The sequence below is a fragment of the Notamacropus eugenii genome, chromosome 6, assembly GCF_028372415.1.
Source record: "Notamacropus eugenii isolate mMacEug1 chromosome 6, mMacEug1.pri_v2, whole genome shotgun sequence".
Classification (NCBI taxonomy): Eukaryota; Metazoa; Chordata; class Mammalia; order Diprotodontia; family Macropodidae; genus Notamacropus; species Notamacropus eugenii.
Window position 1 is genome coordinate 320,295,433 of NC_092877.1, and position 27,332 is coordinate 320,322,764.

The following is a 27,332-nucleotide window of genomic DNA, read 5'->3' on the forward strand; positions in this document are numbered from 1 at the left end:
CCCCATTTTACCCCCCAACTCCTCCTTCATCCCACAACACTTAGAGTCTCAATCCAAATCCATTTGTTTCAGAACAGAGAACTCACATCCTGGTTGGACATATCCCAATAAGGTCGCTCTCCATAAGACATCACTTCCCACATCACGATTCCATAGCTCCATACATCACTCGCAGATGTGAATTTACGATAAGCAATTGCTTCTGGTGCAGTCCACCGGATGGGAATCTTACCACCCTATAAACATTGAATTGGAAGTTATTTCCTAAGCACAACATTGACTCTGCAACAGTGAATGACATCACTGTTTTTGAAGAGGACAGTAGAGTGCCTGGGACAGCTCCCAAAACAATTCCAGAAAGTAAGATACCCTTGCTTGTTTCATCTAAGTTTTCAGCATTGAGAGAGGCAATTTCACCCATATGTTTCCTTTCATCACAGGGACATGGATCAGTAAATTGTTTAATGTGCTTTGCTTAAACCAACCTCCTATATGACCTCAGTCTAATAGGATATCAGGACAGTTTTGGTGGTGGTGGACATTACGAAGAACAAGATGAATATGTTATCCACAGTAGACAAAATGTAAAAGTGCATGTAGTTCTAGAAGATCGGGCCTTTTTCTTGCCTTATATCCTAGAAGCTTATTAGTTAGGCAACATAAAGGTCCCTGCTTTAAAGATTGTTTCAGAAATCATGAAATCAAGACTAAATTGAAAATAGGGTATGAAATATGTTCTTCTTCTTCTCATACTATCATCCCACCCCTTTCTGAGCATGAAAGACACGTTCAAAGTAGCAGGGGGACAAAGTGGTAAGTAGGATCTTAGAGACAAAAGAGAAGAAACTAGATATAGTACTATATTAATTCATTTTTTTTCTATGAGCCGGCCACTGTGAGAGAGGAGTAGGAAGGTGTGATTTCTTATTGAAGTTTTAAAAAGACAACTCTTCAAACCAAGGTAGAGGGCCATCTGTTAGAGTTTAGGGGACATTCTAACCAGTTATCTGATTCTTTTTTACCATAGTCATCCCATGCCAGGAATTTCTCTGTTTGTTTATGTTAATGTACAAGGTGTTTTTAATTGATTTTAAACTTTACTAGGGTACCATCTGGGGGAACTGATTCAAACTCAAGTAGTCCCATTTTAAGCTGTTCAGTGGAAAGAATCCAAAAGTTTCCTTTCCTTTATTATGGATACTAAAGCAAGACTAGAGAGTGGGTAGAAAATGCCATTGTTTCTCCACAGTTTCCTCTGAACAAGATCATCTAACATGAAAATTCTTTTTCTTCCTACAGAAACTGCCACATTGACTTTCATCTTTGCCTCCTAGAATGTTTGCTGTAACTGCTCACCTTCAGATTATTAGGCGAAAAGGAGAGCTCTTCTGTGTTTAGCACAGATTATTCCTTTCCTAAGTGAATGAACTCTAGATGCAAGAGGGTACAGATTAGAATGAGCAATTACAGCCAGAGAAGACTGAATATTGAAATTAGGTTCCAGGCACAGATGGAAAATGGCAAATATTTAAAGAGGGTGGGGGGAAAAAGGCTGGAAACTTTCTACTCTGTGTTAATTTTAATGGTGCTGGTCTTAATGGTCAGTAAATTGTTTTATGAGCTGCTGTGTTTATTCCATTAGTATTTTATACTCAGATTGCTAAGGCAGGACAGCAGACTCATTAACTGCCAACTGATAACTCTTAACTGTACTCAAATCCTGGCTTATCTTTCAACAGTAAAATGCAGACCATGAGCAACCGGAAAAAATTCCCCATAGTGAAAATATTTTATAAATCCATATTCTATACATTTCACATTCCCTAAATAACAAAATGGAGAAAAAAAAATTTTGGAGGGGAAGGATTTTTCAAAATATGAAGACTAAAAGATCAGAGAGGAACAAAATGGAGAAAGTATTCTCAGAGTATCATAGATTTAGAGCTGGGTGAGAATTGAGAAGCTGACTAACCCAGTTCCTTCATTTGACAAAAGAGGAAACTGAGACCCACAAAGGTTAAATTACTTGCCCAAGGACACACAGGAAAGAAGTAATACAACAAAGATTCAATTTCAGGTCCTATGACTCTATATCTAACTGATGATGCCATCTCCTTCCTTTTCCAGTTGCTGCTATCTTTAAATTAATTTGCTAATTAACTTAATTAAGATTACTCCTCAAGCAAAAAAAAAAATGGAGATAGAGTTCATTTTGCTTAGTTCTAGTGAAACTTAACCCATTTGGAATCTTTTTTTTTTTTTGAGTCAAAATCTTTCTGAGAAAGGTACCTTAAAAAATAGAGTAACTATTTAGACAACCAGTCCAGAGAACTGAGGATTATTTTTAGATCAGTTATTAATTTTCCTGACACGCGAAAGGGTGATGGGTTTTTGGAAGCCAAAATGTTCATCATCAAATTTTCAGACAAAAAACCAATAGTACCAGACTTACCCTGGTTGTGTAAGCTGCTTCAGGATCATCTTCAAGAACGCGAGACATACCAAAGTCAGATACTTTGCAGACCAAGTTGCTATTGACCAAGATGTTCCGAGCAGCTAGATCTCTATGTACATAGCTCATATCAGAGAGGTATTTCATCCCAGAACCAATGCCACGAAGCATCCCAACCAACTGAATCACTGTAAATCTTCCATCATTCTTCTGCCCAGAAAGGGAGAGGGAGAAGGAATGGGGAACATTTCATTAGCACTATACCAAAATGAATTATTGCCAAGTATTGCCAGCTATTTTTGATAATCCTTATCTACCACAAAACATAACAAACACCACATTGTTTCTTTGCTTTTCTGACCAATGACACTAATTCACCCACTGAAAGGGGATAAATCAAGCAGAGAACTGACTAATCATGGATTATTTAATAGGCTCTTTAAAAAATCATTGATCCTGTATTTCCTTTCTTCTCCTGCCCCCACCCACTCAAAGTCAATAAAGATAGTCAAATATAAGTCACACCTAGAATGGGGGGTGAATTCATTTACCAAGTGCAAACAATCTTGAATGTACTATCAAATAGTCACATACCCTAAGGAATGCATCCAAGGAGCCATTCTCCATGTACTCGGTTATGATCATTACAGGTTTACCTAGAGTTTTCAGAAAGAAAAACATAATTCCTTGATGAACACCACCGTTAATGAGATAAAAATGGGCTATGCATGATTTTACTGCCAAGACACCTGTCTTATGTGATCTAATTTAATTAAAACAAGCCAAGCTTATGCCTCAGCTGTGGGGAGCTGGGAATGAAATATTAAAAGGACGAGTAGGTTTAATCTCCATCTGGAAGGTTAACCCTTTGGGTGACTTGTTGACAAGGTCTTTAAAGTGGCCTCTGGTATCCAGGGACCATATGAATGGATAATTGCTCATTCAAGTTGGGAGTGGGGAGGGGAAAGACAAAGGGGCAGATCTGTTTAAACACGAAAAAAAAATTAGGATAATTAAATTCACCCCCTTCTTCTCCCATCTCTGCAAGAGTCTGGTGTGATGCTAAAGAGTCAGTGGATGAGGAGACTCTTTTCCTTATTACTTCTTGAACACTTAGCATGCATGATTTAAACTTTTCCTTCTCTTTTTCTTAGATCAGGCTCTGCACATCCCTCTTTTTTCTTCTTTTCCTCCATATATCTATAAACTATCCATCTGTTTAATTTTTTTTTTAGGTACCACCAGAGAAAAGACTCAGTGAAATGTTTTATCCATAGGGGAGTTGAATGTAATATCAACATTTCATTTCATTGTGATGAGTACAGCAGAGAAAACCCATTGTTCCTAAGCAGGGCGGAGGAAACAACATTGACTTTGCTTGTTTATTTTCCTTTTCTTTCCTTTTGCAAAGAAGGTTCTGAAGAAAAGTTATGCTTATTAGCCTCCTCAGCTCCAGCAAAGAGCTCAAGATTTTACATCTCTGTGAAAGCTGCATTTGATTTTAAATGTGCATTGTCATAAGTAATTTTCATTGATATATATATATTTTTTTCCCTGGAAGTAGAGATTTCCCTCCCCCTATTTTTTTTTGGCTGGGGGAAAGGGGGAAAAAGCATGGGGTCACTAAAGATGCCCTAGAAGAGAGTAAAATGCTAGCTTGATAGATCAAAAATGTTCACAATTTGCTTGCTGCATTTACCATCAGTATCCATTTAGACAATCAGTCAGGGAAAATAGCTCTGGAATACTTCAACATTGAAAAGCTCCCACAATTATTCTGCACCAATAAATTTCTGTTCATTCCAAAGTCCCACTCTACTTGCAATTTCCAGAATGGGCTCTTAATTTCTGAAGTGAAACCTTTAGATTAGAGAATAAGACATGGATGCCATAATGTGAGAAACTGTAAGAGGCAGGAAAGAGGAAGAATCTTGGAGGCCAGCAAAGAGATGAGCAAATACATCATCCTTCCCTTCTCCCTCACTTCACTGTATTAGGGTGGAAAGTTTACCTTTCTATGACTCCTCAGTATAAATGAGAACCTCTAACCCAAACTGCCTATTTCCCCAGTTTCCTTTACCCCTTGCATCCTTGACCATGGTCTTTTGACAGGACAGATACATCTAAATGAGTTTTAATTAACCTGCCTCTATCAAAAGATACTTTGTCAGCCAACAAGGGTGGGGACCCTTCTTTCAATGCATTAACCCATAATTTCATTATTCAGATACTACTTGAGTGGTAGGGAAGAGAGAGAAATAGAAAGAGGCAGGATAGAGGGGGTGGCGAAGGGAATTTACGATCCTGCCATCAATAATAAAAGTGGTTCAGCTAGCATCTGGTAATGGAGTCACACTCTTTCTTCACTTCTACACCTTCCCACTCAGCCAGCTCAACTCCCATGGTACCTCCTCATATATATTTTTTGGGCTACATTTTATTTTTGTTTATTAAAGGCATGCATTCTCCACAGCCTTTACAAGCTCTGTAAGAAAAATGAAGATAAATGTATTCCTATAAGAAGCAATGCTAACAAAAGGGTAAGCTCTAAGACAGTCCATTTGGGCTTACAGAAGACTCCTTCATCAGGAGCTAGACAGACAGAAATCCAATGGGGGGAGGAGGGGAGGCCAATCCCATTTACCTTCTTCACCCTCCCAACTACCACACATACCACCATCCACTCCCAACCACCACCTCATTTGGTGTAAATTTTAAATCATTTTAATTCAGTGACAAGTGCATTATGCAAATGCATCTAGTCATTTATAACAGTTACAGCTGTAATAGCTATGGGTTTTAGAGGCACAGTGGGATTTTAATACAAAGATCCCCTGTTACCTCTCTCTTTTACTGAGGTGCTATGAAATTCAGTGTCTATGGCAAAAAAATACCCCAAGCCAAACAGAGACTCTTTTTACAGAATGGAACTGCAGAAGTATTTAAACAGAATGTTATCTTTTAATTAAAGGACTGAAGGGCTCAGAGCAGCCCTGTAGGCCATAGAAAAATATCCTTTCTGTAAAACTTATCTTAAAAAATAAAGTGAGATATTCAACGCTAATTGCATTCTCAACCATAAGAAATATCATATTATGTTATATTTTATATATTTTCTGGCATTTAAAAATATCCCTGGTATATAATAATTATACATATATATATATATAATTTTTCAATGACAGAAAATGTAATCAACATAGCCCGTTTCACTTGATTTTTAAGATTGGCTTTATGGAAAGACTCTAGATCTGTCTAGATCTTTATTGATTGAGATCTTGATAGATACCAGTCATTTCAGTTACTTCTATTGGTTGAGAATTCCATTTGGGGGAAGGGAAAGAAGCAGGTAGCTTGTAAGATGTCTTTGGGAATCAGTAATAACATGTCTTCTCTTTTTTACATCTTGAAGCATATTTCTCCTCCCTCAGCCTCCAACAAAACACTCTGTATATCTCATTAGCTTTATTTTCATAATATTTTTTCATTTCTATCAACTACAGTAATTCCATTCCAATTCCATATATCATTTTTTAAAATCCTATATAAACCACATTTTAGGACTGTAGAATTAGCATGGGAACAGACTTTAGAGGTCATTTCATCCAGCCCTTTCATTTTACAGATGAGGAAACTGAGGCCCAGAGAAGTCAAGTGACTTGGGCAAGGCAAAGTCACACAAAAGTGGCAGAGTGAGGGTTTGAGCCAAGTTCCCACCATTCCAAATTCAGTGCTTTTCTCTCTCTGCTAGACCATGGTGCCTCTCTCATCAAGAGAAGTACTGGTTTCACTGAAAACATACTTCTGGGTTCACTCTGATCCTCAACTCATTGTAAGTGTGACGTGAGGGCACATTCGCTACACACTGCCTTTGGAATAGGGCCATTCCAAACAGTAACCGCTTCAACTGTCTTTATGCCACTTTATAAGCTGGGCTGAGCCAGCCTTACAGATGTGTTTAAGCTTTGGCTTGGAAACTGCATCTGCTGAGGTCTGTCATATTTTAACTGAAGCGTAGTTCACAGGCTCAGTGAATGCTAATGGACTAAGAAAGCAAGGTTCAACCAGGTGTTACTGGGAATGGGAGCTGAGCTTCAGTGGCCATAAATCAGAAAGAGTAGACAAGTCTCTAAATATAATAAAGATTCTTTCGACTCAACCTGCTGCATCTGGATTTGAAATTTCTAACACAAGGTGCAGGGAAGATTTTGTTGTATTTATGTAAAAAGTGTATAAATCTATTTGGCTCACCATCTGCTCTAGGCTGTCCTGTGACAATCACTTTGGCCTAGCAGATATTTGAACAATGCCACCGCATACAAAAAAAGTTGCAGTATTAATTTCCTGAAAATCACACACACAAGCTGCCTTGAGGTAGGGTATCAGATGAAACCATAAACCCATTTAGAGCTGACAACAAGATTAATGACTTGTCCTGCACTGATTTCCTCCTATTAGCAATCAGTGGATCTGCTCCATCTGTCATTTTCCTAGAAAGAAAATGTGGATTTAATTTCCCAGGGATTCCCAGATCGGCTTGGAAAAGGAGTGACCTACTTACATTTGGTGACTACACCTTCTAAGTGGATAATGTTTGGGTGGTCAAACTGTCCCATGATGCTGGCTTCACTCAGGAAATCCCTCCTCTGCTTATCTGTATACCCAGCTTTCAGAGTTTTAATAGCCACACAGATCTCTCTCTTCCCAGGTACTTTGAGACGTCCACTGCACACTTCGCCAAACTCACCTTTAGGAGAAAAAAAAGTACCCACTAGGATCTAGGGTTTCATTTGTGATCACATCCCCTTCCCCACCCCCAAATCAAATTTTCTGCCACAACTCCCCACTGTATACCTAATTTTATTTTTCAGACAAGACTAATATTATTCATTATTCCTATCAAAATAGGAGTGTTAAACAGTTCCAGTACTTACCCACACCTATGACTTTTTCAATCTTAATGCAGGATGCATCAATTTCTTTGGCAAACTCTCGAACAGCTTGGTTGGGATCTTCATATGTAAAAGGGTCAACATAGGTTCTTACACCTAAAAGCAAAAACATGGCAGCTTAGTTTAAGGCTTTGACCATGCCCATCAGAAAAGTCTTGCTTTTTTTTTTTAAGCAAGAAAGAGAACATATGGCTAATATCACTGTTTAGACTTAAGTAAATTATGAATTAAGAACTGAAGTCCATTGAGCAATGCACACAATATATAAAAATGTTTAGATTTCTGTCCTGCTCTTGTCTAGCTAGGGATAAAAATTTGTTATTTCTTAAAGGAGGGCCTTTGTATTGAAGACTGAAATTCTACTGCCTACTGCCTTTTAGGAATACAAGAATGAAGAGGACAACATTTATGCAGAATATGTTAAATGGAATAATATATTAAATATATTATACAGAACAGATTAAATGGAAGAAAAGAGAGCTTTTATGGAGAGGTGTTTTTTTTTTTTTAACTTGCCAATTGTTTAGGTCACTGAAAGATGGTTCGCAATTGACACAGGATTCTGACATAGGAATGGTCATCTAAAAATGACTCATCCAATAGGATGGCCAATTACCCACAAAAACTTCTTTTCCTTCCTGGTTGTTTGAAATTACCCTTCTTCCCCCACTCTCTTGTACCTGCAATTCTAGACTCTTTCCACCATGTTCTGTGTTATTAACCCCCACACTGTCCAGGATTCTTAGTTAAAACCCTGGGCAAGGATTTTGATAGAATGATTGGTAGGGACAAGAGAAAAGAGGAAGAAAGAAGGTAGGATAGCCATTAGAGTCAATAATTCTCTAAGATGCTTCTGCCAGTCTACCAGCCCTCATTGACCTCTTGTTAGCCCCTCCCTTTCCTTGAGGCTCTGCCCATTCTCTGGACACCCCAGAGTCACTCCACCTGGCCCAGTTCCTATCTTCAAATAAATAGGACAACTTAAGTTTGTGTTTTTCTCAGTTCTCCATATTTATGACAACCTTTTATTACTGAGTTGACCATTCATTCAAGACTATGAAATTACTTATTTGTAGATAAAATAGATTTCTTAAAATGATTTAATAAACTTTGAAAATTCCAGACTTCTATATCATCCTGACTCCATTGTTTGTCCAGGATTTCTTCTTTGGAAAATTAGTTGTTTTTGTTTTATATCTTCAAACAGGAGTATACTATGTTTTATACTTCAATGATCTGTCATGTCATTGGTTGTGGGACATTCACTAACTGAACTCACAATCCCATTAGAACTAAGTAGATCATTTTCAAGATTTGCCCTGAAAGAACAAGAAGGACAAGAAGGATAAGGAAGAGGAAGAAGAAGAAGGAGGAGGAGGAGAAGGAGAAGGAAAAGGAAGAGAAGAAGAGGAATAAGAAGGAGAAGAAGTAGGAGGAAAAGGAGAATAAGGAGAATAAGGAGAAGGGGAAGAAGGAAGAGGAGAAGGAGGAGGAGGAGGAGGAGGAGAAAAAGAAGAGTCATCAACCTGTAGCCAACTGGGTAGTTAGCTTCTCTGAAATGAACTAGATTGACCCTCTGAAAATAGATATATATTGTGTTTCATACCAAGTCCCTTACTCAAAGCCTTTCCAAGTTGATAGGACCTTTTCAAATATTCCTTGAAATAACCCATGAAAGTCCAGAATTCTATCCATGCCATGGTGAGGGATGGGGTAAGGACTTCACTGAAAATCTTTGTGCTATATCCCATTGACATTTTTTATAACTGATTCTCCACAAAAATGAATTGACGGTGATAATATCTTTCTCTTTAAACTGAATATCAATTATCTCATTGTGGCAGAGAGGTGACTTTAATTCTTCAAAGCTGCACCAGTGGACCCCAAGATCTAGAAAATTCTAATAAGACTGAAAGATATCCTGCACAGGCTTAGACAGACTATGTGTCTGAGTATCAGCCGTCTGTAGTTTGGAGAAGCTGGTCTCCAATAAGTTCAAGGTCAGGTGATGATTTTTGTTGTACTTGTTCTTTAGAGATAATCCCCCAACTAAAGCTTGAAGGAGTTGTGATCTGTCTCACCCAAGACAGCACCTACATGAATAAAGTAATAATGTCTTACCACCAGCTGAAAAGAGGCGTCAACAAGTATGATACCCTTTCAGGCTGGAAAGCAAAAAGGGGGACGGAGGTAATGAGGAGAGGAATTAAGGAATTTCCTGCTCTCCAAACCTTTTATCCCTTGAAAAAAAAGAAGAAATCTCATGTAGCTCTTATGATTTGATTCACTTGAAGTGAATTACTTTGAGTGGTTGCATGAAAGGAAAACACAAAATAGGTCTCTCCAGATGAAGACCATTTACATTTCCTAAACATAAGGACATGATATGAGCTTCCTAGAAGAGATCAAAAAACTCAACCTCGAAGATTTTTTCTTTCTTTATTTTACCTTGATTCAAATGTTTCTCTTCATCTGCTTCCTGCTTCGCCTTACTGTATTTACTCCGTCTGTTGGGGAAAAAGAACCAAACAAAATCAATTTTTTAAAAAATCCCAGTCTATTAGAATTTGAAATCAATATCTTGCCTAAAGATAGGCTAACAGTGTGAATGAACCAAGCCACTTATTACCAAATGAAGCTTAAAATGGGAGTCAGGTGATAATACCATTAACACTCAAAACAGTGAACTCTTGCTTTATCATGTTATAGTTAGGACCCAGACACAGGATTCTGTGTCTCTGTGGCAATGCTCATGCCATGTCACTGAGCATCTTTCCCTTTAGCTCTGGGAACCATAATCAAATCAACCTTACTATTTCTGGAAAGGACATGTCAATCAATTTCCCTATAGCTCTATTCACCATCTCTGTCATTTCCAAGCCTAAAACACTGGTCCCTGGACACTCCCTTATATGAGCTGTCTTCCCATATCACATGTAAGCAAACAAGGGCAAAGATTGTCCTTTTTTTTTTTTGTATTTGTAACCTCAGCATTTGGCACGATGACTAGCATATAATAAATATTTAATTTTTTTATTATTCCACTCATTTATTATAAGTGCTGTTACTATACATCAAAGATGGAAACCAGGTTGGAAAATAGAGATGAAGAGTTTTCCAGAATTCTTTTCCCAGAAAACCTACTGCTATTTTGCATATAATAAAAAAGACTACTGGGATGAGATTAGCTGTCTTTCTTACCACAGTGTCAGGTAAACACTTTTCTTTCTATTTGAGGAAATAGAGCCCAGGGGATATTTACCCTCATTCAAAGGATGTGATAAATTCTAAAATGTAAAATGGTTTTTTGACCACAAGTTAAGTGATAGGTGAACTTGCTTCCTTGAGGATGTAGCAGAGGTCAGTTCAGTTTAAAAAGAATACATTTCAACAGAAAAAAAAAATCAGAAAAAGAGAAACAGTTAATAGGACAGTTTTAAGAAAACTTTAAAAGACAAATCTGATTTCTACTTAGGCCATGGTACAGCCTGGGCAAGGGAAAAATAACTAAGGTATGCATCCTTTCAAGTGAAAGGCTTACTAATCACAACATTTCCAGTAGAAGAAAGACTGAATTGCACATGGCTGTGAGGGGAGTATATGAGCTAAAGTACATCAATAGAAAACATCTAGAGCTTAACTGTACTGTACACATGAATTGTTCCTCCATGTTTATGTAATGATCACGTGCTCCTTGTGTATCCACCCCTTTATGAAGGTAGGTTGGCCACATGTTCACTCCTTTTGACATTCACTGCACACTGAATCAGTAGGTATTTATGAGAGATTAAGCTCAACATTTATAAAACAGATATATGATCACTTTATTTACTTTGTTATTGAGTTAAAATAAAATGCCTTTGTTATGAACTGTTTGTCATTTGGCTGACTGGAAAAAAGTAAAACATATTAGTGAGTGCTCATATGAGGATTCTACAAAATACCCAGACTATAAATTAGCCAGGTGGCAGTGTTGAAAGTGGGAAGTCATCATGATTGGGAGGGAAAGAACCCTATAGGTTACATTATCAATAATGATTAAGAAAATATGGATGATTAAACCTAAGACTCCAGAATAATTTAAACAGAATTTCCTCTGATTTTCAATCCATAGGCCAACATATTTTATTAGTTTGAGTCATAAACTCACAAAGTTCTCTTCTCTGATGTTTCAGCGTATATATCTCTGCTTCAAATTTAAAAAAAAAAAAGTAACTCTTTGAATATCCAGACCTGTATTATATCCATTTTTAGGGAAAACAAATCCCTTTTTTATTTTAGTGAAGAAACTGATGACTAGAAAGGTGAAATAAATCACCCATTAGCTAGATAATAATAAAGCTGGGACCAGAATCTAAGTCTCCTGAAGTCAATTCCACTTGGTCTTTCATTTTTCTCAGCTTCCTAGTTTACCATGTGACCTTGAATAACTGACTTTAGCTTTCTGGGTTTTATTTGAAAAGAGATATATTTAAGCCAGATAATCTCCAAGGTTACTTCCGACACTAATGTTCTGCAAATATCACATTGCTATACTTTCTAGGCATAGGCCACTGCAATTGGATTCACAGGTTCTTAAAATTCATTAATTCATCGATGAAATTAAATAGCCTGATGTACTCTGAAACATAGAACCTAGAGCAGGTTCAAATTGAGCTAACATGTCAACAAACATGTGGCTGTATGTAGAGAGCCGCATATGACCATGAGTGCCTATATGATTTTCATGTTATTGGAATGCCTAAAACCATTACCTGAAATTACAAGAATATCTTTAAATACACTCTAGTCTAAAACACTGACAAACTGCTTTCCATCAAAAAGTAAAAGCTCAGGAGGGATTGTTTTTGTACCTAATTTTGACTTTCTGTTCATTAACTTAGTCAGGTATCACACTTATCTAGTTCCAAAAATCAAAGTCTAGTAAGGAAATGCCAGTCTTTTAACTGCAGCAGTAGTTAAAGGATGGTAATAATGCCATCCCTGCATCAAGCATGTTTCCCAAAGTATACAAGGCAAGAATTGCAACATAATAGTAAATTTGCAACATAATAATAAATAAAACACAAAATAAGATAATAAATTAAAATACTATTTAATTTGAAGTTCCACCCCTGACCCCCTCGTAAAATTAGTTGAATGGATATTTAAATATGAACAGGGAAATTAATATAAACAGGTTGGAGTTACTGGTAAACTTTTTTATTATTAATAACATCTTTAGTTCTGACTTTGGGGTGAGGGGAACAGGGTAAGGTCTTGTTAAACAGCAAGAAGCAAAAAGAAGACACAAAGATTATTGTTCAAACACTAATTGTAGCTTATCAGCTTTTAATAATACCTTTAAAAACAAAAATGCCCTGCTTCCAATTCTAGCTTTGTCACCTGTTGACCTTTTCTCTTTGGTTCAGGGTAGAAGAACACTATGGTCAGTTATTGTCCAGGAAACAAAACCCCTAGGAAGCTCATTATTCAGTCAGTGGGCCATTAGGAAACACCCAGGCCTAAGAAGACCTGACATCCAGAGGCTGCTTCACCTGAATGACAGAAGGAAACCTTTGTGGGAAGTTTGAATTTGGTAATTATAGGGATTTGGAGGGTGCTGATTAAAAGGGGGGAGGAGGGAGAAGAAAGAATAAAGAGGGCACACAGAAGTTTTCAGAAACCGCAGGACTCCAAGAAGACAGAAAGCTACAGGTGAGCCTGAGAGAGCGATGAAAGCCTTCTTATAGGCTAAGGGATATTTGCAAAAAAAAAAAAAAAAGTATTTAGCTTTGTTCAGAAAACAGCATGGGTTCCTAAGTACAGCCCTCTCAACCAGTGTTTTCTAGTTGGCATCTTGACTGTTCCCAAACCTGACAAAAGGAAAACAAATTGACAAATCCAGAGTTAGGCCTTATCTGATTAAGATACTAACTTCAATGAGTAGGAGAAGAGTTTGATTGATGTAGTCCACTGTTCCAAAACTAATTCGTAAAAGGTAGGTAATTTATTCAGCTGGAGTGGAGATTAAAAAGAAAAGCCAAATAACCAGAATGGCTCCTAGGGGACATTCGAAGGCTTCGGCCGTATTGTCGATGAGAATTCATAAAAGCCATCCTTTGGTCGTCTCTGTGGCTTGCACCAATGTTTCCTTCATTTTGAGGTGGTTGGACTACAGGAATACAATAGTCAAGAGTCGGGTGGAAATGTTCAGGCAGCACCATCTGCCTTCCTGCATTGTATGAGTTTACCCAACTTCATCAGTGTCAGTTTAAGTGACCATTTATTCTTCTGCAAACGTAATCTTTCGGAAGAGGCAAACAGAGCACCCAGGGAAAAAGCGGGCTGAATGGAAACAGGCCAGCATCCCATGAATTGTTTTATCCTTAGTGGAGGAACTTAACCTTCGACAAAAGCAGAAGGCAGATTTTTGAAGTCTGACTTGGCTGTACATTTTACTGGTACAGAAATTCATATGGAAAGTAGACCCAGATTTGGAGACTTTGAGAGAGCGGCCTCAAAATACCCCAAAACTTTGCCTGCTATCACAACTGTTGAATTGTTATACTCTTAGGTTTAAATTCTATTTAAGATTCAACCAGAAGTTGGGAAACCTGGTGTAGCACCTGTTCCTGCCATTAGCTTTAAGAAATCAATTTTCAAACATTTATTAAATATGTACAATGAGCCCCGAAATATGCTAAGATGTCAACTTAAGAAGGAGAATCCTGAGGAAGGACTATGGTACCCAGAGATGATTGTAGATTGAGAATGAAAAGGAACCCTAGAAGGCTTCTAGCATTACAGTGTCTCCCATTTTACAGATAAAGAAACTGAGGTCGAGAGAGATTAAGGGACTTTGTCAAGTAAATACCAGAACTGAGGTTTGAACCCATATCCTCTGAGTCCAAAAACAGTATACAGTAACTAGGACCAATCCATCAATCAATCCACAAGCATACATTAAGCTCTAGTTTGGGTTTCTACTGTACTGGGCCTAGAGATCATGCAGACTAACTACCAGATGGAGGAACTGGGGATGTTTAGCCCAGAGAAAAGAGAACACAATAGTTGTTGGAGAGACACACGTCTGGTTCTATAAACGATAAAGCAACTAGAAGTGTTCTTCTTGGTCCCTTAAGACACAGCTAGGAGAAAAGGGTAGTGGTTGTAAAGATGTAGAGTTAGCCCAGAAGTAAGGAAGAAATATCCTAACCATCAGAGGGGTCAAAAAAAGAGAATAGGTCACCTAGGGCAGCGTTGGTTTCCCTCTCATATAAGAATTCTTTGAAACAAAAGCCAGGCTGTCCATCTCTCAAGTGGTAGATTGATGGGCTATGTACTTAATGCCAAGAAGACATAGATCGAAATCCTGCCTTATGACATTTCTTAATTGGGTGAGGATATTTTGTCGTTGTTGAGTCATTTCAGTTGTGTATGACTCTCTGTGACACCATTTGGGGTTTTCTTGGCAAAGATCCTGGAACAGTTTGCCATTTTCTTCTCCAGCTCATTTTACAGATGAGGAAACTGAGGCAAACAGGGTGAAGTGACTTGCCTAGGGTCACACAGCTAGGAAGTGTCTGAGGCCAGATTTGAACTCAGCAAGATGAGTCTTTGTGACTTTGGGCTTGGCCCTCTATTCATTGCATCATCCAGCTGGCTTCATGAAATTGTATTAAGGCTCAAATGAGAAAAAGTACATTGTAAAGTATATTGTAAGTATTGAAGAGGTACTGTGTCAGCTCTGAGATGCTGCTGCTGTTAACAATGGTGATGATGCTGTAGTAAAGGGGATTCTCATTTAGGTGTGGGTTAGACTAGATTTTTTTCTTATATAAGAAGATATACCCAAAAAGCAGCCTGCTGTGGTGGATCAAGCACTGGATTTGGAGTCAGAAGACCTGGATTCAATTTCTGGCTGTGCCATTTATCAGTTTGTAACCTTGGGTACTTTTCCTTTTCAGCTTCAGTGTCCTCATTGATAAAGTGAGAGGGCTGGACTCCAGAGTGGCTTCCAGCTCTACAAACCCACTTCTAAGAAGCAGAACACTTAGAAGAATTGGGGCAATCAGCAGAGGAGGCCATCCTAGTTTCCCTGGCTCTGTTTCATCTGTTGCTTTCCAGGAGCCTCTGCCAAACTCTGGCTTGTCATCCAAGGGGAGGATCCCCAAAGTTCTCCTCATCTCTTTACCACCTTTCATTTTTACTCTCCCTAAAAGCCGAGGCTAGACTTTTGTCCCTGGTCCCTGTCTCCTCTTTACCTACCAACCTGAGATAAAGAAATAGACAGTCAGAGTGGGGAGAAGAATTGCCTGAGTGTGCAGTAGCCACAGTGAGCCTGTCAACTACCTGGCTCCAGGCAGCCTTTCCTTTGACAGCTTTACAGCCAATACTAAAGAAGAATCAATATGAGGGCAAGGGGTTGACATTTCATTTTCTAAAAAGTGATCCATTGAGGGCCAATCACCAAGCAGTGTTTATCAGCCTTGGGAAGTGACATTTTTTTTTTTTCTTTTATGAAGGAGATGGGACAGGAATCATCTCTGGGAACTCAGCAGGCTCAATTCTCCAAGGTGGCGACTCATAATTAGAAATCCGATGCATTCAGCCATCAATCCTGCCCTAAATAATAAAGTGATCAATAAAATTGGAAAGGAAATTAAGTCATTGAGCTTGACGATGCTATTTTCTGTAGCCATGGCTTTTAATAAACCTGTCTCTCTACATTACATTTTCATATGTTCAGATTTCCTTTCTTTGGACCAGCTCCTGAGCTAGAGGCCAAGCCTCAGAAAGAAACTATTACAACGCAGGATGAGTTATTTATAATTATATAGATTTCACTGCTTTTTTAAAGACCACTTAAAAATTTAAAAAAATTAAAAGAAATCAAGAGCAAAGTTGGAACGATCTTAAGAGAGGAGCTAGATAATACCGGTGGCTATTTGCTTTTGCAAAGGGACAGTCACTCACCCTTAATAAAAGGTAAGATGTCAGACTTACTTTTCATGAGATTATTTTCTTACCCCGCACTGAGACATTATAATGTTTTCTTTTCACTTGAAATCTGAGCTGTCAGAGTCACCTTGAGCCTTCTCAGGAAGAAATGCCATGAGAAATAAACTAGGCTTCCAAATTCCCTGCCTCAGTAAACTAACATTTACAAGGTATGTTCAGATGTCTCTTCTAGGAGAAATGTTTTAAGGGACTGATCAATGTCTATAGTGAAATAGCATTCCTTTTTTGGTAGGGATTTTAATCCTAGCTTTACAGAACTCGAGAGAGGCCAGTGGGAACTTTCAAGGTAATGTAGTATAAATCCCTCATTTTACAGATGAAAAACCTGTGATTCAGACAGGCCAAGTCACAGAGGTAGTAAAGCAGAATCAAGATTCACATGGAATCATTATCTTTCATATTTGTATGTTACTTTGTTCATGATAATCAATCATCAGTCAATAAACAATTATTAATCAAGTAGGTGGACTTATTCCCATTTTACAGATACAGAAACATGGCAAAGTAAGGCTAAATGAGTAGCCCAAAGTCATGACCCGGTAAATAGCCAAGTCAGAACTTAAATTCAGGTCCTTCGACTCTAAACCCAGTGCTTGGTCCACCACGGCAGGCTGCTTTTCAGGCACATCTTATTATATACTCCTCACTAAAGAGAATTACCCTTAATGCAGATATTTGCAGAGAGAATAAGGAAAACTTTCTTAACCCAGTCAATTTGTTATGTCCTATCCACTTGGCCACCTAGCTACCCTTTAAGCCAATACATTAATGGATGTAAAGTTCTTTGCAAATATTAAAGCCTTCTAAGAAAATTCAGTAATAGTCATTGCCACTATCATCACATGACTGAATTAAGCCAATGTTACAGAATTCAGTAAAAACAGAATATGCCTAGATGCAGGCAGCAGCATGGAATTCTGACCCAGCCCTTGGGAGACTGCCCTGATACCCTCATTCACTCATTCAAGAACATATTCAATAAATACCACTGTTCTAGGCAATGGGACAAGATAAAATTCACTAAGCAGAACTCTCTAAAATGATATTTCTTAAAATGGTGTGCAACCACAAGAAAGTCACTTTCTCTTCTCTGAGTTGAAGATTCCACACCTATAAAATGGGGCTAATGTCACTTGTTCCTTTTAGAGTTGTCCTGAGTCTCAAAAGAGATAACAATGGATTTTGCAAATTTTAAAGAGCTGTCTATAAACAAAAGATATCTCTATTTGTTTGTTTATTTTGTAGGTTAGTATAGTGCCTGGCACAGGGGAAGCTATTAACAAATGTTTCTTGATTAATTATTGATAGATTTTCATTTCTTCCTTTTGGTCACATAGCAGGAGATACGCATAACCCGTTAAATTCATCATCCACTATATAACTTCACTAAGCAAGGTAACCTTTTGTTACTGTTATTGTCATTCGTTTTTCCTGAAGGGCTGCTAGGAGTCTGACCACAGCCTTTGGAGGGCAGAGGCCCCAGCATCTGAAGATCAAAGGGACAAGGGAGGGAGCTTGTAATGCAAATGTCCTTTTATGATGCTAATCCAAGAATGTAGCTTTGTGTGGAGGAGACAAAAGGTTCCCTTCTAAAGTAGGAGGAGGGGCCCCAGGCTTGAGGCTTAAATCCTTACCTCCGGCTGATGACAAAGGCTGCTATCAGAATGACCACCAGCACCACACTGCCAGAAACAGACACCAAGAGGACTGTGGAGTTTGTCCCATCTCCAATGATTCTGGAAGGCACTGGAAAAAGAAAATAAGACAGTTTGCCCTAAAATATGACATGTCTTCAGTGAGAGTGAGGGGACAATTGTCCCTAATGGGACAAGAAGGCCTTTCTCTCCACAACACTTTCTGTTTAGAATCTTCCTCTTAGCCCAGATCTGGGGAAGCTGTCCTCGCTTCTCTTAGTCCTTCATTAAGCATTTCTGCAATACCTCCTTACTAGAAGCTTTAATGAGATAGCAACCTATTCAGAAGGCCTAGAGAAGAACTCTATCTTGCTAAGAAAGATAGCCTGATCCAACTCATGCCTCAGGGGAAAGACATAATAAGAGGCCAAGTGGCAGAAGAGACTATTGATCTAAATCTGGAAAAAGACATTGCCCCGTGAGGCTTTGAGTAAGTCACTTCCCCTCTGAACCTTAATTTCCTCACCTTAAAACTCTTCATCTGGATTAAATGACCCCTTAAACCAATGAATCTGGAATCAAAAAGGTTTTATCATCACCTAGTGCATTGTTGCCCATCTTTTTTTTTTTTTTTTTTGCTGAAAGCAAAAGAACCTGCACATGATCAATGAAAAGATTCTGGAGAAAGAGAATCTGAGTTCAAATCTGGGCTCCGCCATTTACTACCTGTGTGACCTTGAGCTTTGATCTCCTTTGGCCTCAGTTTGCTCCTCTGGAAACCAAGGGGATTGGACTAGATAGTCTCTGTGATCTTGATCTAGCTCTATGACCATGTGACTGAATGCTCCATGATGACTTCCATACTTGCCAATATCTCAGTGGATTCAATAAATACTCATCAAGTGTGTACAAGGAACAAAGTCAGGCTCTCAGGTTCAAAGGACAAAATACTCCCTGCCCACAAGAAATCTGAATACTACCTCCTACAAAAGGAGCCTTCCCTAATCAGTAGACTTCCTCTTCCTCTGACTTCATAGTCCAGATTTGCCTAGGCATTTCTCTTGTGATACTTTCTTTTATAAACTGTGGGTAAATGGCACCAATCAACAAAAACAAGGTCAACCTCTCCAAAGGTATCCATGATCCTCCTCTCTTAGCTTCTCCAGAAGATCCACCCCCAACCATTGTACTACTCTCTTACTTTCCATCTCTCCCTGTCTACTGACTCCTTTGATACCCATAAACACTCTCATGGGTGCCTATCCTTAAGAACTCTCATTTCATCTTACCAACCCTTGCTAGCTATCAAGAAAATCCATGGTCAATCCATGGTCCCACCCTAAAGAAAGCTACAGTATAGTATGAAGAGATGACAAAGAGATAAATAACTAATACAAAATAATGCACCACAAATACATAAAAAGGTACAAGAAAAGGGTTTTTTTGAGGATCAAGATAGGGTTAGGTACTTATCATCTCATCATAGAAGGCTTCTTGGAAGAGGTGACATTATTGTTGGGCTTTAAAGAACAGATAAGAATTCAAAGTGGACTGGGCAGGGGTGGAGGTGGGGGAGAGGCAGGGAAGCATTAGGAGAACATTCTAGGAGTGTCAGAAAACAGTGAGGAATTTCTAGGAGACAATGAAGTACAAAAGACAGTGAGCAGTCCAGATGGCCAAGTAAGGTATGATACAGCTGAAATGGAATAGTATAAGATAAGGCTGGAAACAAACACCTTTAACAGAGGATTTGTGAATAACAAGATTTTCAAGTCACAGTCACTTATTTAAAGCAATATGCAACAAAACAAATCCCTGGATGAGTGTTTGCAGAGGGACTTGATTGATGTTGAGTTCAATGCTTAAATGAAATAATCCTTGTAAAGCCTTTTACTGACCTTAAAGTGTTTATAAATGTGAGTTTATCAAGGTATAATGTATTATCATTACTAGGACTTAATCTGTACTTCATAAGTAGAGAAAAGTGTTTTGCAGACTTGAATGGATCTCATAAACATCAGCTACGGTTCTTATTATTGTCACTAATATTTTTATCACTGCAATGAAAGTCTCAGAAGGATTCTGCTCCTGGTCAGGCCTTTGCTCCTCTTACCTGTGTTAGTTGTGACCTCAAAGGGCTCACTGAAGTCTCCATAACCTGCTGCTGTTCGGGCTCTCACGTGGAATACATAGGAAGTCAGGGGATTCAGGCCTTTGATGTCAGTATTCCTGGAAGCTGTCCTCACAATCCTATAACTGCGTTCATTCTGATCCTACAAGAGAAGGCATAGTTGAAGAAAAGGAGAAGCTGATTAAAAGGAAAAGAAAACTGGCATAGAGATTGACAATATATGTGTTTTTTTTTTAAGTTCCAAACACACTTCACTTTTCTAAATGCTATTTTTTTCTTCTTGGCTCTCAACCAAACAGAAAAGACATGGGATAGTTAGGTATCAGTGATCACTTTTGACACAGAACGCTGGAAACTCCAGGTAAACATCCAGATCTTTGATTATAATCTCTTTTGACAATAACACTTAATGAAAACGGGTAGGCTTCCCCCCTCAACAGTAGACGACAGAAATAAGTACATGAAGGACCCTGTCAAAGTCTTCTTTGTATTTTCTGGCTAGGAAATGTCAAAAAAAATGTTGTAATCTAGTTTGAATAAAAATCTTCTGTCCTTTTCTGCTTTTAATAGGCTGCAAATAAGCGATTATCTTTTTTTAAAAAAGAGAAAGAGAAGGTAATTGTTCATTTTCTAGACAACCTTGCATGCAAATAGCTCTTTTCATAGTTCTTTTCTTGAAGAGAGACAAGTTATTTGTAAAAAAAAAAAAAAATTGTCTTTCTATAACTTAGGCTGAAGAATGTAATTTTCCCTCCCCTATTTTCTATTAAAAGCCATCAAACTCATACCATCATACTGAACAGAAGCTATGCACTTAAACAGATGTTACTATTATTACTGTCTTATATGTCTCTCTCTTACATTACTGTCTGGGCTAGTATCTTGAACTTCTTAAGTGATGCTGATTTACATGGTAAATACCCCTCACTCCATCCTTAGAACAAAATGTACAGTTATGCCAAGAGGCATTTTATCATTCTTATTATTCAGAGTCTCTATTTGAGCATAAGAAGTTCATAACCAACAATGATTATTAGGAAGCCAAATATATTCAGCCTTGAAAATATGCAAGTATCTAGGGCTGGTCTTACTCTTAATTCGAAAGAAAATATGACTTCCTCTTTTTAAATCATACCTTCTCATAATATTTGACTTCATACTCTAAGATGACTCCATTTGGTCGATCAGGTTCCAGCCAAGCCAAGGCAACACTATATCTCGTTATTTCTTTAGCCTGGATCAAGGCGATGGAAGATGGAGCTGCCAGAAACATTTAAAAGAGACAGGCAAAAAGTTTATTTTTACAATTTTTCTAAATATTAATGATCATAATGAGTCAATTTTTTCCTTTATTTTCTTTTTACACCTGCAGACCATCTTCACCCCTACTCCCTTACCCCATTCAACTTTACAAAAATATTCTCATTTTTAAAAAATTCACAAGCATTTTAGTTTCCTGGTCTTTAGTCTAAAGAGGATCCCCGAAATCAGAGCTTGGTGGTCCAAAGTGCCATGATGTTACACAGTGCCTATAGTCAATCCCTCGTAAAAGGTCAAAGTTATAGAATGCTGACTTATTTCTGACCTTTTGCAAAACACAAAAGCTTTTAGAAGAACTTCTTTTAGCTCTATAAAACTAGATCATCCTTCTTCTCAAATAGTAATGGGTGGCATTTTATTGGTCTTAAACTTCATTAAAAAAAAAGAAGAAAGAAAAGAAAATCCATAGCTCTCTTAAGGGTATGGGATCATGGGGAAGAGAATTCATATGTCCAATTTTCTGGAAAGGGAAACACGATTCTGTAGTATACACAGTTTGTGTAATTTAACAATCCCAGTTAAAATGTCAAACGCAGCACTCTTAACAGTTTGCACTAAGTAAAATCAGGAAAGAATACAAACAATTCAATAATTAGTTTCTCTGGTCATAGATGGCATTTTCTAGCAGTTTCTCAGTGTTTTCTTTTTTTTTGGGGGGGGGGGGATTGGGTAGAGAAGTTGGCAAGAGGACAATGCCTCCTTTCCTTGACCCATACAAGAACAGATTCAGTACTCTACTGAGGAAATGGATTGCTCCAGATTTATGAGCCAGCCGGCCCAATTTCTGTTGCGTTGCTACTGTGTGGTCAAATCTCTAGCCAGCTGTTATCAAGCTCTGCCATGGCTGACAATCATTGGTACAAATGTGGGGTCTCCTGGGATAAAAGGGCACATTCATGAAATTTTTAATCTTATCTAACAAAGCTGTCCTGTAGAAGCAGAGATTAGAGGTCTTCCTAAATTGAATGTATTTTCTTTCCTTTCATTTATTTATTTATTTTTGCCTCTTAAACTGTAGAAATGTATGGGATGTTACAGACAAATTGAAAGCCAACTGAAAAATGGAGCCAATACAATGTAATTGCATCAGCCCCTCCTCCCCCTGCCCCACTGGTAACTTCTAAATACAAGGTAAGGCAGATAAATACAATTGTCACCCAAAATGGAAATGGAATGACAAAAAAAAAAGCTTCAAATCTGCTTGACCGTATCTGACAGCTCTCCCGATGGGAATGAAAACAACCAACAGACACCACAGGGGAATAAAAGGGGTCCCAGCTGAAGCAAAGCCGTCAGGGAGAGTCTCCTTGATTTAATGTTTGACAGCTTGGCATCTCTGTTAGAGATGCCTCTGGAGCTGAACACATACACACACACACACGCACACACATACACACACATGCACACACACATACACACACACTCATACACATAAAATTGGGGTCTTCCTCCTTACCCACAATGCTATGTACGCGTAGATGAGATCTCTTAAGGGAACATATACAAGAGATCAGAGAGGACACTTAACATCCTCATTAAATGACACGAGAGAAATATCCTTCAGATAAGCAATACCAAACCAGATAAGTAATCATTCCTGACATTTTCATAGCACTTTGAGGTATACAGAAACATGGTGTCCAATTGGGAGGGTGTCCACCACTTTGAATGAGGTCATCTGGGTGTTCTACACCAAAATTCTAAGTGTGGACTGTTCTCTGTACACTTTAGCACTGAGCTGTAATTTGTCCAGTTGAATTGTGACTGGCTGGTTCAAAGGTGAAGATTAGCTTTCTTTAAATTCCCTTCCCCCTCCCCTTTAAACCAAGTGTCCTCCAAATTATTACAGAACTCTTCAGTTTCTTTTCCAAGTATTTGGACAAAAGTAGGAAATACCCTTGGCTATTTTCCCTTCCTTCTTTCAACCTCAGTCAACAGCACTGGCCTATGTTTATGCAACATTGGAAGCTTTCTTTGACCCTCACAACAACCCTCTGACATCAGCATTAGTATTGTCCTCATTCTATGAAAAAGTGAGACTCAGAAAAGGTGAACGACTTCCCCAGGGTCACAAAGCTGCCATGTGTCAGAGGAAAGATTCAAACCCAGGCCTTTCAGCTCCTTTCTGGCAGGGTCCATTTCATTTACTGTTTCCCCTGGTCTTAGTGCAGAGCCTGGCACATAGTAAGAGCTTAATAAATCTTGTTGATTGATTGGTTCATTACACCAGGACTAGTATATTCTATTGATTTTACAATGCTACCTTTAGCCAAAGCCAAAGCTGGGCCTTGTTGTTTGGTTTAACTGTGTCCTACTCTTCATGACCCTGGAACCATACTGTCCATGGGGTTTTCTTGGCAAAGATACTGGAGTGGTTTGCTATTTCTTTCTCCCTTTCCTTCTCATTGGGTTTTAGGATCACCATATTTAGAGATGGAAGAGACCTTATAGGTCATAAAGTCTATCGTCCTAATTTTACAGGTAAAGAATCAAAGATTTAAATCTAGAAGGGACCGACTAGGCCAACTTGTCCAATTCCCTTCCATGGCCCTGGAGACCCCTAAAGGTTAAGTGCCTTGCCCAAAATCAGAAAAATGAGTAAATTTTACAGATCCAGAATTTGAACTCAGGTCATCTGAATCTAAATCCAATATTCTTTCCCTTGTACCACACTGCCCAAAGACTTGCCTAACATCACACAGGTAGTAAATAGGAAAAGTAGAATTCTAAACAAGGACCTCTGAAAAAACAAAGAAACCACTAAAAATCTACGGAAACTGGAAACATCCTCATTGGAGATATCAAGAAGCCTCTCTATCAGATGGCACAGAGTAATCTTTGATAAATTGCACAAAACTGTACCCCAAGACATGTGGTCACAAGCAAATCCTCTTTGGCAGTGAGGGGTCATTTCTATCCAGGTATTAAATGGATTACTTTATAGGGCATGTTGTAAAAACAAAGAAAGGCTCTTCAAATTCTAATTCTCAGGCTGGGAGACATGAGGAGACTAGAAAAAGAGCATGCGGAAGGGAAAATCATAAACTGAACTTTCCCTTGGAGATGGCCTGAGTGAGATAATGATAACCTGAAGAATTCAAGGGAAAAATCCACCTGCAGGTCCTGCGAGTGGCACTGATTAACCAAGGAGCTTTTCTCCAGCTAGGCTAGCCTTCATCGGCCATAGGAAATGAATCTGATTTTTATTTTAGAACTTAGAGAAGCAGTATTACTGTACTATGACTGCGAAAGGGAGCATGTGATCCCTGAGATGCCAGAATGGTGCTGGGCAGGAATGAACAATAGAAAAATGTTAGAATAATGTAATATTTCCAGGCATACCTGTATACTGGGGAGGGGGGGAACTTCTTAGTAAAAACGCAAAAATAAAACCAACTCTCGGTGCCCTATTTGAGCAGTTATGAAGGCAACGGAAGGGGACAATATGGGGGGAAATAAATTTCAGACAAAGAGGAGAATGTTCTGAAGTTTAAAAAACAGAGAGGGCCCAATGTCGATATCAACATGGGGGTAAAGGCCTAGGAAACTGAAACCCTGCAATTTTTCTACAGGGCTTGCTCTAAGGAAAAATTTTCAGGTAGATAAATTTTATTCCTCTTCTATCTCCCCTGGGGGGATTCCTTTCCCCTCAAGCACATATCCTAAATAACCCCCTTTCAGTGCCCTAGTACTGACCAGAGTTTCCCACTCCATTCTATTTAGGCTTTCCCTTTCTGTCAGAGTCCCCCCACTCATCCCTATAGCAGTCCCATGCCAGCTAACCTGTCTTAGAACCCATTTCCTTAGGACCTTACTCTTTGCTAATAACATAACTGGATATGAAAGAAAAATAATGGGAGAGGGAGCAGAGAGAGAGGGAAAAGGTTTTGTTTTGTTTTGTTCTACTCTTACATTAATGCCTCCAAGGAAAAAAAAATCTTGCATTTTAATAGGAATTTAAAGGCCTATAGAATCACGAAATCATGCCTGATCAGGAATCCATTCTATGGAACCCCTGATAGGTATTCATCCACCCCTTCTTTGAATATGTTTAATAATAGTGAGCCCACTAGACCCTACTCCTGCCATCATACCACACAGCCATGCAAAGAAGAGTTCTTTCTTTTTGCTTTGTCTTTTCCTCTAGCAACCCAAATAGTCACGTGGTATGGTAGAATATCTCATCTCTTTTCACTTTGTAGTTCAGTCTTTTCAGTCATGTCTGACTCTTTGTGACTCCATTTTGGATTTTCTTAGCAAAGATACTGGAATGGTTCACCATTTCCTTCTCCAGCTCATTTTACAGATGAGGAAACTGAGGCAAACAGGATTAAGTGACTTGCCCAGCATCACACAATTAGAAAGTGTCTAAAACCAGATTTGAATTCAGGTCTTCCTCACTCTTGGCCTGGCATTCTGTCCACTGCACCAACTAGCTTCTTCTCAAAATAATGTTTGTTGCCTACATTCATAAATGAAATAAATGCTAGACTTCACCTAGATGTTAGTGAAGAGAAAGATGTACTTTTCTTTTCCTGTCCAAGTTCATGGACCCCCTGATATTTTTCCATACATCTGTAAACCTAGGTTAAGAACTCATGGTCTGAACCAGAAGTGCCAATCACAGGTGTAGCCCCAACCAGAATAAAATGCATTTTGAGACATTAAAATGGAAAATAAATAAAAATACAATAAAACAGAAATAACATTACATTGTAAAACTAAATAATCTGTGGCCCACAGGGATCTTTATGTCCCATTTAGCCACCTCCATTTCTATTTGAGTTTGATGTCACTGGTCTAAACCAGGCTCTAGGGATTGCCTGCAAAGAACTCTTCCAACTCTGAGATTCTGTGATTCTATGGGCCTTTCAATTCCTATTAAAATGCAAGATTTTTTTTTCCTTGGGAGCATTCAGCTCATGTCCCTCCAGGTGCTAGTGGCCTCTGGCTATGATAGTACCACGTTTTCAAGAAAGCAAGCATTTATTGAGTACTTACTGTGTTCTAAGCACTGGGGATTCAGATCAACACACAGACACAGATACACACACACACACACACACACACACACACACACACACACACACACACACACACACACACACACACACACACACACACTCCCTGATCTCCAGCTCACAGTCTAACTGGAGAAACAACATGAAAACAATTATGTACAAGTTAGCTAATGAGCGAAGGTATTAGCATGAAGAAATATTGGGAAAAGGTCCTTCCAGAAGGTGAGAATTGGGGAAATAAGAGATGAAGAGGAAAAGCATTCCAGGCATGGTGGCTAGCCAAGGGCCAATGCCTGGAGTGAGACTGTGACACGTGCTAAGAATCAGCAAGGAGGCCAGTGGCTGTCGTATTTGCTCTGTGTATATATTTACGTAGTACATGTTATACCATCCCCTACCTGCACCAACACCTAAAATATATGTTCTTTGAGGATAAGGTTTATTTCATTTTTTTGTCCTTAGCACCTAATATAGTACCTGTCACATAAAAGCTTCCTAATGAATGTCTGTTAAATCAAACTGAATGGAATGTGTCCTCTTTGGGGAGTATGGAATAACATCGACCCTTGCATTTGGCCAGCGTTTTATTGACCTCAAAAAGTTGACTTCATTTACACTGACGCATTCATGGTGTTCCCTGCTCTTTGGGGCCCTTCTGCAGCACTGTGGTTCACTTCATGGAAGTTCTCCCCCATTTCTTAGAATTCTTCATATCTGTCATTCCTTTACAGTACAGTAATATTCCATTATATTCATATACAGAATTTTTTTCTGCTATTCTCCAATCATTGGATGTACTTTTTGTTTCTACCTTATGGT

The 27,332-nt window shown here is 38.6% G+C and overlaps 1 protein-coding gene across 3 annotated transcripts in view; it reads right to left on the reverse strand.

Annotated features, from left to right (window-relative positions):
* Positions 1 to 27,332, reverse strand: part of EPHA4 (EPH receptor A4) — a 166,044-nt gene that overhangs the window by 20,174 nt on the left and 118,538 nt on the right. The window contains exons 6-14 of one of the 3 annotated variants that reach the window (XM_072617933.1): positions 21,308 to 21,432; positions 20,155 to 20,314; positions 18,042 to 18,153; positions 9,853 to 9,911; positions 7,387 to 7,500; positions 7,014 to 7,199; positions 3,047 to 3,108; positions 2,453 to 2,659; positions 87 to 236 (exon numbers count right to left, since the gene is read on the reverse strand). In XM_072617933.1, the coding sequence (XP_072474034.1) occupies positions 87 to 236; positions 2,453 to 2,659; positions 3,047 to 3,108; positions 7,014 to 7,199; positions 7,387 to 7,500; positions 9,853 to 9,911; positions 18,042 to 18,153; positions 20,155 to 20,314; positions 21,308 to 21,432 (1,175 nt within the window). Of the gene's footprint in view, positions 1 to 86; positions 237 to 2,452; positions 2,663 to 3,046; positions 3,109 to 7,013; positions 7,200 to 7,386; positions 7,501 to 9,852; positions 9,912 to 18,041; positions 18,154 to 20,154; positions 20,315 to 21,307; positions 21,433 to 27,332 lie in introns of all 3 variants that reach the window. The other 2 variants (XM_072617932.1, XM_072617934.1) reach the window with 2 other exon arrangements.